The sequence below is a fragment of the Salvelinus alpinus genome, chromosome 15, assembly GCF_045679555.1.
Source record: "Salvelinus alpinus chromosome 15, SLU_Salpinus.1, whole genome shotgun sequence".
NCBI lineage: Eukaryota > Metazoa > Chordata > Actinopteri > Salmoniformes > Salmonidae > Salvelinus > Salvelinus alpinus.
In genome coordinates, this window is record NC_092100.1 from 5,959,773 (window position 1) to 5,974,497 (window position 14,725).

The 14,725-nt window shown below is 45.2% G+C and overlaps 1 protein-coding gene across 1 annotated transcript in view; it reads right to left on the reverse strand.

Annotated features, from left to right (window-relative positions):
* Positions 1-447: 447 nt before the first annotated feature.
* LOC139539412 (bcl-2-related ovarian killer protein homolog A-like) overlaps positions 448-14,725 on the reverse strand; it is a 46,165-nt gene continuing 31,887 nt past the window's right edge. Inside the window, exons 3-4 of the mRNA XM_071342343.1 lie at positions 10,764-10,927; positions 448-2,944 (exon numbers count right to left, since the gene is read on the reverse strand). Coding sequence (XP_071198444.1) covers positions 2,819-2,944; positions 10,764-10,927 — 290 coding nt within the window. The 3' untranslated portion in view covers positions 448-2,818. The remainder of the gene's footprint in view (positions 2,945-10,763; positions 10,928-14,725) is intronic.

The following is a 14,725-nucleotide window of genomic DNA, read 5'->3' on the forward strand; positions in this document are numbered from 1 at the left end:
GAGATCATAGCTAAGAACACACAGTACAACTGCCCTGTCATTACTTGTACTAGCTGCTTTTATTATTATGCAACTTTTATTATTATGCAACATATGTTGAGCCACATCTCACGTTTTATTACATTATCTTTGGGGAAGTTTTATTGTTTACTATGGTAACGTTCAAGCATCTTTTTAATACCATACACATATTTAATCTGCATCCTACAGTTTAACCAATATGACCGGAATGAAGTCTCTCACATTCCAATGTAGAAAAATGTTTGGTGATATAAATATATTGGACGCTAGATGGCAGTAAATCATGATAGGTTAGCTAATCAAGACCGTATATGGCAGACTTTGACTATTTGGGCCATTCACTTGAAAGTAGGCAAAATTGGTAGCTATCCATTTTCAATGTATGATACTATAGTTTTGACATTAATGAAACCAATTAAAACAAAGTTGAAATATAACACATTTTATTTTCTGAAGACACTCAGTGTTGCCAAATATAATATATGTAAGCTACTGTGTAGTTGTTATTCATGAAATTAAAATAACTTGTAGAATAATACAGACAAAAAATGTCTGAATGGGATTTTAAGTTTCAGACGATGGAGTGATCCATAACATCACAATATTCTACAAAAAACAGCCCCCCCCCCCTCCCCCCCACACACACACAAAATCTGGGGGATTTATATAAATCCACACACTCGTCACATAAATCCAATCTTATTTGTCACCGAATACCGAACACCTTACAGTGAAATGCTTACTTACAAGCCCATACATGAAGCATGCAAACAAACGTTATAATCAAAACTATATTTCAAACTGAAGAATTGATCATTATTTCACTTAGTGAAGTCCGTTATCCTTTTCATTCATCTGACCATCGTCAATCCAGAGATCATAAAATCACAACGTCACGTCCTGTGTTTTTCGGTCATTCTTATTTCCAGCCACTAGGGGCTGAACATTCTGCTTTATTTAGAAGCACTGGGAGAATCTCAATTGTTTATTCTTTGAATCTTCGCATCCTCTCTCCTCGCCTCCTTCTCAAAACCAATTGGATGAGAAGGTCAGAGGTCCCTCCGTTTTGACCTGCTCATCCAATGGGGTTTGAGAAGGTGAGGAGAGGGGACGTGAGGAAATAGCAATTGAAATTCTCCCACTCTGTCTGGGCCATATCCACACTTCACTTGACATACAGTATGTGCAGAAATGAAACTCAAATTTATACAAATATTCCATTGCTTTAAATTTAATATTTGCCCAGGAGTAAAAGACGGGTTGGTTGTTTAGCAACAAAACCAACACATGCACAACTATGGGGCAAAACAGACGAAGTTGGCTTAGATTGTTAACAACATGTAAACTATATTTAATCTACAATGTTTATTGAAAACATAAATAAAGTTGCACAATGAGCACTTGTTGTCTCTCAAATACATCGTTACAGTTGTTGGTTAGCACGCTAGCTAGCAAATATTAGCCATATTAGCATAGACGTGACATCAGTCAAAACACCTAAAAACAAGACATTGAATCAAGAACAAGATCAAAATGAGCCACTTACGATTCCCCAACATGGCAGTTTATTGTCATTGTTGCTAGCTGTCTGGCCATCCAGAATCAGGGCAGTTTCTTGTCATTGTTGCTAGCTGTCTGGCCATCCAGAATCAGGGCAGTTTCTTGTCATTGTTGCTAGCTGTCTGGCCATCCAGAATCAGGGCAGTTTCTTGTCATTGTTGCTAGCTGTCTGGCAATCCAGAATCAGGGCAGTTTCTTGTCATTGTTGCTAGCTGTCTGGCCATCCAGAATCAGGGCAGTTTCTTGTCATTGTTGCTAGCTGTCTGGCAATCCAGACTCAGGGCAGTTTCTTGTCATTGTTGCTAGCTGTCTGGCAATCCAGAATCAGGGCAGTTTCTTGTCATTGTTGCTAGCTGTCTGGCCATCCAGAATCAGGGCAGTTTCTTGTCATTGTTGCTAGCTGTCTGGCCATCCAGAATCAGGGCAGTTTCTTGTCATTGTTGCTAGCTGTCTGGCCATCCAGAATCAGGGCAGTTTCTTGTCATTGTTGCTAGCTGTCTGGCCATCCAGAATCAGGGCAGTTTCTTGTCATTGTTGCTAGCTGTCTGGCCATCCAGAATCAGGACACACGTCCTTCTGCGCGTTTTCTTTTGTGACGTTATCAGTTAACCAGTCTATGTAAGCATAAAGAAAACAAGGAATGTGACAGAGAGAGCTATAGAAAAACAGAGATCCAGATATAGAATAACTAGAATGGGCATTCCCATTCCAGTCAACTGTTAATGCTATGGATCCGTATGTATAGACTACTACCTCACAATACAGCTGGAGAATCTGTACTTGTACGTCACAATAATACTGTCAAGCTAAATCGATAAATACCCTGTTCAAAGCAGACGTAGCTAACAAGCTTATTCAAGTCGATGTTGCAATGCCAGTGCGTTTGTTTCATTTGTTTGTGAAGGCCCAAGGTGCTCGTCAGTGGCAGTGGCGGAGGTGCAGTGTAAACAACAACATATCTAGAACTCTAGAGGAGGGATGGCTGCAGCTCAGACAGACGCCCGGTTGGCTGAGTGCCAGTCTGTTTGGGCTGTCATGACAACTCCTTGACACTCACTGTCCTGACAAACTCCTTGATTGAAACACTCAAAACAAACATGTTTGGCTTGACAATGACAGCAATAGAGTTGTCAGGAGCTCGAACAGATCTGGGACCAGGATAAGGTTCTTTTGTCCTACACTGGCGGATGGGGCAGGTTGTCCATCGTGTGGTCGTGACTCAACTCGTCCTCCGTTGTCACTTGTCCCGTAGCAGGTAAAACACCATGGCCTTCAGGTAATGTCCACAGGCGCAGGTAGCAGACACCAACCAATGGGAGCGGAAGCTGGGGTCCGTGTTCACCACGCACTTTGTGATATCAGCCTATGAGAGGAGAGAGAGTGGGTGACAGTCAGCCTATGAGAGGAGAGAGAGTGGGTGAATGTCAGCCTATGAGAGGAGAGAGAGTGGGTGAGTCAGCCTATGAGAGGAGAGAGACAGCATCACTCAGATACTGCACGTCCCAATCACTCAGATACTGCACGTCCCAATCACTCAGATACTGCACGTCCCAATCACTCAGATACTGCACGTCCCAATCACTCAGATACTGTACGTCCAAATCACTCAGATACTGCACGTCCCAATCACTCAGATACTGTACGTCCAAATCACTCAGATACTGCACGTCCCAATCACTCAGATACTGTACGTACCAATCACTCAGATACTGTACGTCCCAATCACTCAGATACTGCACGTCCCAATCACTCAGATACTGTACGTCCCAATCACTCAGATACTGTACGTCCCAATCACTCAGATACTGTACGTCCCAATCACTCAGATACTGTACGTCCCAATCACTCAGATACTGTACGTCCCAATCACTCAGATACTGTACGTCCCAATCACTCAGATACTGCACGTCCCAATCACTCAGATACTGCACGTCCCAATCACTCAGATACTGCACGTCCCAATCACTCAGATACTGCACATCCCAATCACTCAGATACTGTACGTCCCAATCGCTCAGATACTGCACGTCCCAATCGCTTAGATACTGTACGTCCCAATCACTCAGATACTGCACGTCCCAATCACTCAGATACTGTACGTCCCAATTATTCAACCTTCTCCCAAAGTGTGCAATTGCATACTTCCCATCATGGATATACCAACGGTGGACACTCCCTCCAGCCAATGATTACAATAATCAATACTTTTAAATCCATGAGGGGACATGTGTGCAAGAAGGGTGGAGAGTCAGGACACAGACATGGGACCTCTGAAGGAGAAGGGTGGAGAGTCAGGACACAGACATGGGACCTCTGAGGGAAAAGGGTGGAGAGTCAGGACGCAGACATGGGACCTCTGAGGGAAAAGGGTGGAGAGTCAGGACACAGACATGGGACCTCTGAGGGAGAAGGGTGGAGAGTCAGGACACAGACATGGACCTCTGAGGGAGAAGGGTGGAGAGTCAGGACACATACATGGACCTCTGAAGGAAAAGGGTGGAGAGTCAGGACACAGACATGGGACCTCTGAGGGAGAAGGGTGGAGAGTCAGGACACAGACATGGACCTCTGAAGGAAAAGGGTGGAGAGTCAGGACACAGACATGGACCTCTGAGGGAGAAGGGTGGAGAGTCAGGACACATACATGGACCTCTGAAGGAAAAGGGTGGAGAGTCAGGACACAGACATGGGACCTCTGAGGGAGAAGGGTGGAGAGTCAGGACACAGACATGGACCTCTGAAGGAAAAGGGTGGAGAGTCAGGACACAGACATGGACCTCTGAAGGAGAAGGGTGGAGAGTCAGGACACAGACATGGACCTCTGAAGGAAAAGGGTGGAGAGTCAGGACACAGATATGGGACCTCTGAAGGAGAAGGGTGGAGAGTCAGGACACAGACATGGGACCTCTGAAGGAAAATGGGACCTCTGAGCAGAAGCTGGGCACTTATGATTTGACAGGTCAAAGTTTCACAGGCAGTTGAGGGATGCCCTATATACCAGTCAATTTCCTTTACACAGGGAGTGACCCTTTAACAGTTAGTCTATAACCAATGAATGCCAGATAAATTACCTGCATTAACAGGACGATATTATATTACAAAATGTGTTTGACACACGCTGCTCTAAGCAAATAGATATTATCTAGACTAGAGGTCAGGTTAAAATGTTCATTAAAAAACACGTTTACATTGACCATGTCCAGAAAAAAAGTAGAAGGAAATATGGCGAACGTGCAAGTATGCAATGTCCCAATCAAAACAAAACACTGTAATCTTAACAACTCATATTTCAAAATACCACTTGTGACAATTGGTCAAAAGGTTTTGACTGGCAATAAAAAAAATACATGATAAGGAGAGAGAGAAAAAATAGTCCTTAAGACATAAGAAAACATTGAGACTAAATAAGTAGGCTACATCAACACACAGTTCTACTATCTGATAATAGCAGCCGTTTCCTTCTCAATGTTGTGGTATGGGTTTTTATCAGCAACGTTTCCTGACCCTTTCAGTTTTTGTAAAATCGGTCAGTGCCTAAGCATTTCTGTGAAATGTACAGTATGGCAACTGCATGTTACAAAAAAGATGACCAGGACTAGAATTGGGGTAAATCTGCACCTAATTTTACAAGGTTGTAGTTGGTTACACAACACATTGTGTTCCATACTAATCTGATAAAAATAGGTCAGGCTGTCTTGAGAAATCAGAGGGTTATACTACTAGCGGGTTTGAGGAGTTAGCAAGGTAACTTTGGTCAACTCTGAGTTCAACTCGGGATAACCGATCATAGGAATGTTGCTCGCCTTTTAGCCAGGTACATTTCTATGGCAACGAATCCTTCAGAACTAACCTGGTCCAGGGCAGGGCAGGCTAACTAACCTGGTCCAGGGCAGGCTAACTCAGGGCTAACTTTGTTTATCCTGCATTCAGAACTAACCTGCTCCAGGGCAGGCTAACTCAGGGCTAACTTTGTTTATCCTGCATTCAGAGCTAACCTGTTCCAGGGCAGGCTAACTCAGGGCTAACTCTGTTTATCCTGCATTCAGAGCTAACCTGTTCCATGGCAGGCTAACTCAGGGCTAACTCTGTTTATTCTCTCATTCAGAACTAACCTGTTCCTGGGCAGGCTAACTCAGGGCTAACTCTGTTTATCCTGCATTCAGAACTAACCTGCTACAGGATAGGCTAACTCAGGGCTAACTCTGTTTATCCTGCATTCAGAACTAACCTGCTCCAGGATAGGCTAACTCAGGGCTAACTCTGTTTATCCTGCATTCAGAACTAACCTGCTCCAGGATAGGCTAACTCAGGGCTAACTCTGTTTATCCTGCATTCAGAACTAACCTGCTCCAGGATAGGCTAACTCAGGGCTAACTCTGTTTATCCTGCATTCAGAACTAACCTGGTCCAGGGCAGGCTAACTCAGGGCTAACTCTGTTTATCCTGCATTCAGAACTAACCTGCTCCAGGATAGGCTAACTCAGGGCTAACTCTGTTTATCCTGTATTCAGAACTAACCTGCTCCAGGGCAGGCTAACTCAGGGCTAACTCTTCTTATCCAGAATGAAATGTCTGAGCTGCAAGTTGAGGGCCAATGAAACCCAGCCTAAAACCCCAAACAGCAAGCAATGCAGGTGTAGAAGCACGGTGGCTAGGAAAAACTCCCTAGAAGGTTCTTCCAAAACCTAGGAAGAAACCTAGAGAGGAACCAAGCTATGAGGGCTGGCCAGTCCTCTTCTGGCTGTTATAAAAAGTATTTTATCGATAGTAGTGGGGGAAAAAGGTGTTGTGTGCATTAATAAGCACACCGAAGAAATGGGGATATCTAGTCAGTTGAACAACTGAATACATCTTCTGCATTTAACCCAACCCCTCTGAATCAGAGACGTGTGTGTGTGGGGGGGGGGGGGACAGTGGGTTAATCAACATCCACAGCACCTGGGGAACACAGGGTTAACTGCCTTGTTCAGGGGCAGAACGACAGATTTTTTTTTACCATGTCAGCTCAGGGATTCAAACCAGGAACCTTTCGGTTATTGGCCCTAACGCTCGAACCACTAGGCTAACTGCCGGCGTTAACAGCAACCTAACGGCATTAATGAAACGTAATACAATTAAAGACGTCACTTCTAAGAGTCTGGTGAATATGCAAGATCCCTCTTCTTTCATTTTGATTTCTGCACAAATGTAAATGTGGCGCTGACTTGTCCATGGATTGATGTTTCAGCATCGCCTCATTGAATAGTTTTGGGGGGGTCGACTAGCACTCGTAGTTATAAGCTTGCTAGAGTTAGCCGACAGGCGGAAGAGCAATATCCACGGTCGTAGCACAGATGAAGCCTAAACTGGAATGTGAAGCTAACTGAAGCTAGGTCACTTCAGAAAAGCCTGGGTAGATCTAGCTACGTACATAGTATACCCTTCTGGTTTCAACTGGAACCTGCAGAGATGAGGCCAGAGGAATGGGATTAGGTCACGTAGACCTCTTTCATTATCTGGCATGTTTTAACTTCCAATGGGCCAAGGTTTGTGTCCCAAATGAAGCCCTTTGGGTCCTGATTGAATGTAGTGCACTACATAGGGAATATGGTGTCATTTGGGACACAGACCCCAGCCCCAGTGTAGAGGGATTCTTGGTTGATTTTTAAGCTTTGCCAAAAGAGCAGGACTCACAGATCTAGGCCACGGCTCCTTGCCAGGCCTCCTCTCTGCTCTCTGCTCCGAGTACCAGTTGAGCTCCACACTTTGCTCTTTACAGATTTATATCAGATGTCCTCTAGAGCAAGACTATATTGAGACATTCTTTGGAGTTTCTTAAAGTAAGTGGCTCAAATAAATTCAACTCCATTTCTGGATGTTTTTATTTGTATTTTTTTTTTTTGAAATAGCTTTGACAGACACCTCATGCTTTCAGGTGAAATCTTCGAGTTAGTAAAAAAACACAGTGCCTTTTTACTATGTACAGAGCAGGGAGTTTTGTTTTTGCACAGTCATGATTGTGTTGTGTTCCGGCTCTTGTTCGCCTCAGTTTTATTTAGCTATTCTCTCAGCGGACACGTTGGAGGACACGTTCAGGACACGTTCAGGACACGTTCAGGACACGTTGGAGGACACGTTCAGGACACGTTCAGGACAGACCTGATAGGTGGGTACAACACAGGGAAACGCATACAGCTGTCATAGTCAATGCACAATGTATCTGTACAGACACTCTGCACACTCTTCGAGGGGGAAAAAAAGGTGCTATCTAGAATCTAAAAGGGTTCTTCGGCTGTCCCCATAGGATAACCCTTCGAAGAACCCTTTTTGGTTCCAGGTAGAACCCATTTTGGGTTCCAGGTAGAACCCTTTTTGAGTTCCATGTAGAACCCTTTTTGAGTTCCAGGTAGAACCCATTTTGAGTTCCATGTAGAACCCTTTTTGAGTTCCATGTAGAACCCTTTTTGAGTTCCAGGTAGAACCCATTTTGAGTTCCATGTAGAACCCTTTCCAAAAATGGTTCTACCTGAAAACGCTAAAGGGTTCTACTATGGGGACGGCCGAAGAACCCATTTTGGAACCCTTTTTTTCACTAAGATTGCAGACACAGGCTTTCTTACTGTCCACTATGACCGTCTTAGTGCCGAGTCTGTCATCTAGGAGATCAATCATGAGTTTTACACACGTCTGTCTATTATCAACTATGTTACAGAAGAGGTCAAAGTTGAGCAATGCAACTTCTCTTTCTGTTTCCTAACTTGTTCTTGTCCTTATACATACTATATGTTCTGACTAGTATCCATGCAGTACTACTGACAGGGTTCTGACTAGTATCCAGACAGTACTACTGACAGGGTTCTGACTAGTATCCATACAGTACTACTGACAGGGTTCTGACTAGTATCCATGCAGTACTACTGACAGGGTTCTGACTAGTATCCAGACAGTACTACTGACAGGGTTCTGACTAGTATCCAGACAGTACTACTGACAGGGTTCTGACTAGTATCCATACAGTACTACTGACAGGGTTCTGACTAGTATCCATACAGTACTACTGACAGGGTTCTGACTAGTATCCATACAGTACTACTGACAGGGTTCTGACTAGTATCCAGACAGTACTACTGACAGGGTTCTGACTAGTATCCATACAGTACTACTGACTAGTATCTATGTAGTACTACTGACAGGGTTCTGACTAGTATCCAGACAGTACTACTGACAGGGTTCTGACTAGTATCCATACAGTACTACTGACAGGGTTCTGACTAGTATCCATGCAGTACTACTGACAGGGTTCTGACTAGTATCCATACAGTACTACTGACAGGGTTCTGACTAGTATCCATACAGTACTACTGACAGGGTTCTGACTAGTATCCATACAGTACTACTGACAGGGTTCTGACTAGTATCCATGCAGTACTACTGACAGGGTTCTGACTAGTATCCATACAGTACTACTGACAGGGTTCTGACTAGTATCCATACAGTACTACTGACAGGGTTCTGACTAGTATCCATACAGTACTACTGACAGGGTTCTGACTAGTATCCAGACAGTACTACTGACAGGGTTCTGACTAGTATCCATACAGTACTACTGACAGGGTTCTGACTAGTATCCAGACAGTACTACTGACAGGGTTCTGACTAGTATCCATACAGTACTACTGACAGGGTTCTGACTAGTATCCAGACAGTACTACTGACAGGGTTCTGACTAGTATCCATACAGTACTACTGACAGGGTTCTGACTAGTATCCACACAGTACTACTGACAGGGTTCTGACTAGTATCCATACAGTACTACTGACAGGGTTCTGACTAGTATCCATACAGTACTACTGACAGGGTTCTGACTAGTATCCATACAGTACTACTGACAGGGTTCTGACTAGTATCCATACAGTACTACTGACAGGGTTCTGACTAGTATCCAGACAGTACTACTGACAGGGTTCTGACTAGTATCCATACAGTACTACTGACAGGGTTCTGACTAGTATCCATACAGTACTACTGACAGGGTTCTGACTAGTATCCATACAGTACTACTGACAGGGTTCTGACTAGTATCCATACAGTACTACTGACAGGGTTCTGACTAGTATCCATACAGTACTACTGACAGGGTTCTGACTAGTATCCATACAGTACTACTGACAGGGTTAGGGTTCTGACTAGTATCCATACAGTACTACTGACAGGGTTCTGACTAGTATCCATACAGTACTACTGACAGGGTTCTGACTAGTATACAGACAGTACTACTGACAGGGTTCTGACTAGTATACAGACAGTACTACTGACAGGGTTCTGACTAGTATCCATACAGTACTACTGACAGGGTTCTGACTAGTATCCATACAGTACTACTGACAGGGTTAGGGTTCTGACTAGTATCCATACAGTACTACTGACAGGGTTCTGACTAGTATCCATACAGTACTACTGACAGGGTTCTGACTAGTATACAGACAGTACTACTGACAGGGTTCTGACTAGTATACAGACAGTACTACTGACAGGGTTCTGACTAGTATCCATACAGTACTACTGACAGGGTTCTGACTAGTATCCATACAGTACTACTGACAGGGTTCTGACTAGTATCCATACAGTACTACTGACAGGGTTCTGACTAGTATACAGACAGTACTACAGACAGGGTTCTGACTAGTATCCATACAGTACTACTAACAGGGTTCTGACTAGTATCCATACAGTACTACTGACAGGGTTCTGACTAGTATCCATACAGTACTACTGACAGGGTTCTGACTAGTATACAGACAGTACTACTGACAGGGTTCTGACTAGTATACAGACAGTACTACAGACAGGGTTCTGACTAGTATCCATGCAGTACTACTGACAGGGTTCTGACTAGTATCCATACATTATATGAAAGGTAAACATTCCCACAAGGCAGTGCAGTCTGAGCTATATCATCAGTCAACCAACCGCCTTCCCTGCTGCAGAGACATAAACCACCACGACGGTGAAACCACAGAAACACATCCAAAACCAAGTCAGCCACACTGAGGGTGTCTGTCTGCGGTCGTCTGACGGGCTTTTCATTCCAGCAATCCGATGTCTATGGGTGAGTATAGAAACCTAATCTATAAACAAAAAAGGGAACGGGACCTCTAACGTTCTATAGATTATATTTCTATATATCTAGTGTTCCTCTTACCCATCCTCCTCTCTTCTTCAACCAGGAGACCAGGCTCTTGCGGACAAACTCCCCCATGCAGTCTACGATGGTGTGGACCATGGCTGGGTGACCGTGCCTCACGCAGTCCACCGCCAGGGCACCGGCTACCGTATACAGGGACACCACCTTCCCCCACGTTATACCTGAGGAGAGATGCAGACAGAGACTCAAGACACTAGAACCTTCTACAGCAGACACATAAACACCCAGTACGACTAACAGTGCAGACACATACATTTACATTTACATTTAAGTCATTTAGCAGACGCTCTTATCCAGAGCGACTTACAAATTGGTGCATTCACCTTATGATATCCAGTGGAACAACCACTTTACAATAGTGCATCTAACTCTTTTAAGGGGGGGGGGGGGGGGTTAGAAGGATTACTTTATCCTATCCTAGGTATTCCTTAAAGAGGTGGGGTTTCAGGTGTCTCCGGAAGGTGGTGATTGACTCCGCTGACCTGGCGTCGTGAGGGAGTTTGTTCCACCATTGGGGTGCCAGAGCAGCGAACAGTTTTGACTGGGCTGAGCGGGAACTGTACTTCCTCAGAGGTAGGGAGGCGAGCAGGCCAGAGGTGGATGAACGCAGTGCCCTTGTTTGGGTGTAGGGCCTGATCAGAGCCTGAAGGTACGGAGGTGCCGTTCCCCTCACAGCTCCGTAGGCAAGCACCATGGTCTTGTAGCGGATGCGAGCTTCAACTGGAAGCCAGTGGAGAGAGCGGAGGAGCGGGGTGATAAACACATAAACACCCAGTACGACTAACAGTGCAGACACATAAACACCCAGTACGACTAACAGTGCAGACACTCTCTCTTCAGACAGTCGAGTCTTCAGACATGTTTATAATGTTATAGCGCTTCCAACACATTTTAATAATCGTAAAAAAATGTACACCTCTTTGTTGACCATTTCCTTTAAGCTTATTTACACAACGGATAATGTCAAAGTATTAATGCATAATACTGAGAATCTATAGCAATGACGTGAGATAATGGCTTGGGTTAAACATGATCATGCTGCCTGACGGATGCATGACAGAGCATTACCACTAAGCAGTGCATTTCTGAGCTCCCTGTCTGTCTGTCTGAGCTCCCTGTCTGTCTGTTTGAGCTCCCTGTCTGTCTGTCTGAGCTCCCTGTCTGTCTGTCTGAGCTCCCTGTCTGTCTGTCTGAGCTCCCTGTCTGTCTGTCTGCCTGCCTGTCTGTCTGCCTGCCTGTCTGTCTGTCTGTCTGTCTGTCTGTCTGTCTGTTTGAGCTCCCTGTCTGTCTGTCTGTCTGTCTGTCTGTCTGTCTGTCTGTCTGTCTGTCTGTCTGTCTGCCTGCTTGCCTGCCTGCCTGTCTGCCTGCCTGTCTGTCTGTCTGTCTGTCTGTCTGTCTGTCTGTCTGTCTGTCTGTCTGTCTGTCTGGCTGTTTGAGCTCCCTGTCTGCCTGTTCGTCTGTCTGGCTGTTTGAGCTCCCTGTCTGCCTGTTCGTCTGTCTGTCTGTTTGAGCTCCCTGTCTGCCTGTTCGTCTGCCTGTCTGTCTGAGCTCCCTGTCTGTCTTTCTCTCTGAGCTCCCTGCCTGCCTGTCTGCCTGTCTGTCTGAGCTCCCTGACTGTCTGAGCTCCCTGTCTGTCTGTCTGTCTGAGCTCCCTGTCTGTCTGTCTGTCTGAGCTCCCTGTCTGTCTGTCTGTCTGAGCTCCCTGTCTGTATGTCTGTCTGAGCTCCCTCCCTGTCTGTCTCTGTCTGTCTGGTTGTCTGTCTGTCTGTCTGTCTGTCTGTCTGTCTGTCTGTCTGTCTGTCTGTCTGTCTGTCTGTCTGTCTGTCTGTCTGTCTGTCTGTCTGTCTGTCTGTCTGTCTGTCTGTCTGTTTGAGCTCCCTCCCTGTCTGCCTGTCTGTTTGAGCTCCCTGTCTGTCTGAGCTCCCTGTCTGCCTGCCTGTCTGTCTGAGCTCCCTCCCTGTCTGCCTGTCTGTTTGAGCTCCCTGTCTGTCTGAGCTCCCTCCCTGTCTGCCTGTCTGTTTGAGCTCCCTGTCTGTCTGAGCTCCCTCCCTGTCTGCCTGTCTGTTTGAGCTCCCTGTCTGTCTGAGAGACCGGAGTGTGTTTGAGGAGCTGACTGCATCTCTGCCAGGAACTCCTTCAGTGAAGGGGGGAGAGAGAGAGAAGAGGAGAAAGAGAGGAGGTAGAGAGAGAGGGAGAGACAGAGCGAGAGGTAAGAGAGACAGAGAGAGGGGGGGGAGAGAGAGAGAGAGAAAGACAGAGCGAGAGGTAAGAGAGACAGAGAGAGAGGGGGGAGAGAGAGCGAGAAAGAGACAGAGCGAGAGGTAAGAGAGACAGAGAGAGAGAGGGGGGAGAGAGAGAGCGAAAGACACAGAGTGAGAGGTAAGAGAGACAGAGAGAGAGAGGTAAGAGAGACAGAGAGAGAGAGAGAGACAGAGAGACAGAGAGAGAGAGAGAGAGAGAGAGACAGAGAGAGACAGAGACAGAGACAGAGACAGAGACAGAGACAGAGACAGAGACAGAGACAGAGAGAGAGAGAGAGAGAGAGAGAGAGAGAGAGAGAGAGAGAGAGAGCGAGAGGAGTTATGCAACTAGAAGCAGCAGCCAGACATTCAGCAGACATGCCTAACTGCCCGTGAACAAGACCCCACCAATACACCAGAAACAGCCAGGCCATCTCTAAAAGGGTTACATTATTCCTTACTAGCTCAGACATTTATCAAACTTGAAGCATTTGTTTTCAGTAAGGATTTTATCTAGTACACTACCATTTATGGTAAGGTGTTCTGGCTATGAGGACTGAATAGTTCCTAGCACAGTCTAATTCCTTTGTCCAAATAAGCTAATTTTCAGTTCTAAGTAACATAACATGATTTCTCATCCAAACAAATAGTTCTAGGGATTTTGATCTGAAAATGTAATATAATCAACTGACAATGTAATGGACTCTGTGTGTAATATAAGGTTTAAGTCCAACGTCATGGATTCAACAGTCATTCCCTGACAGAATGGGACAATGTCAACACGACTATAATTAGTATAGCTATAGATACCATAGATACTATCGTCTCTTGTGATAGATTGTAACTATGTTTATCTCAAAACAAAAGAAACATCACAACAAAGACCCCCTGTCTATCAGTGTGAGACTTCTCCTGTCTTACACCTGGTCAAATAACTCTCTCCACTACGTTAGTAATGGAGAGAAAGTTCTGTATGTAGCCGGACTCGAGCTGGGATACAGCCCAAATGGACCTCTATCTCCCTTCGGGGGCTCTGGTCAAAAGTACTGCATTGTATAAGGAATACGATGCCATTTGTGACAGCCATACATTCTATTTTGTACCCTGTGGTTTTAGTAAAGACTAGTCTACTGTGAGTGACAACAGGACTAGGTCAACTCAACTAGGTCAACAGCAGAGTGATAACAGGACTAGGTCAACTCAACTAGGTCAACAGCAGAGTGATAACAGGACTAGGTCAACAACAGGACTAGGTCAACTCAACTAGGTCAACAGCAGAGTGATAACAGGACTAGGTCAACTCAACTAGGTCAACAGCAGAGTGACAACAGGACTAGGTCAACAGCAGAGTAACAACAGGACTAGGTCAACAGCAGAGTAACAACAGGACTAGGTCAACAGCAGAGTAACAACAGGACTAGGTCAACAGCAGAGTAACGACAGGACTAGGTCAACAGCAGAGTAACAACAGGACTAGGGCAACAACAGGACTAGGTCAACAGCAGAGTAAAAACAGGACTAGGTCAACAGCAGAGTAACAACAGGACTAAGTCAACAGCAGAGTAACATCAGGACTAGGTCAACAACAGAGTGACAACAGCAGAGTGACAACAGGACTAGGTCAACATCAGAGTAACAACAGGACTAGGTCAACAGCAGAGTAACAACAGGACTAGGTCAACAGCAGAGTAACAACAGGACTAGGTCAACAGCAGAGTA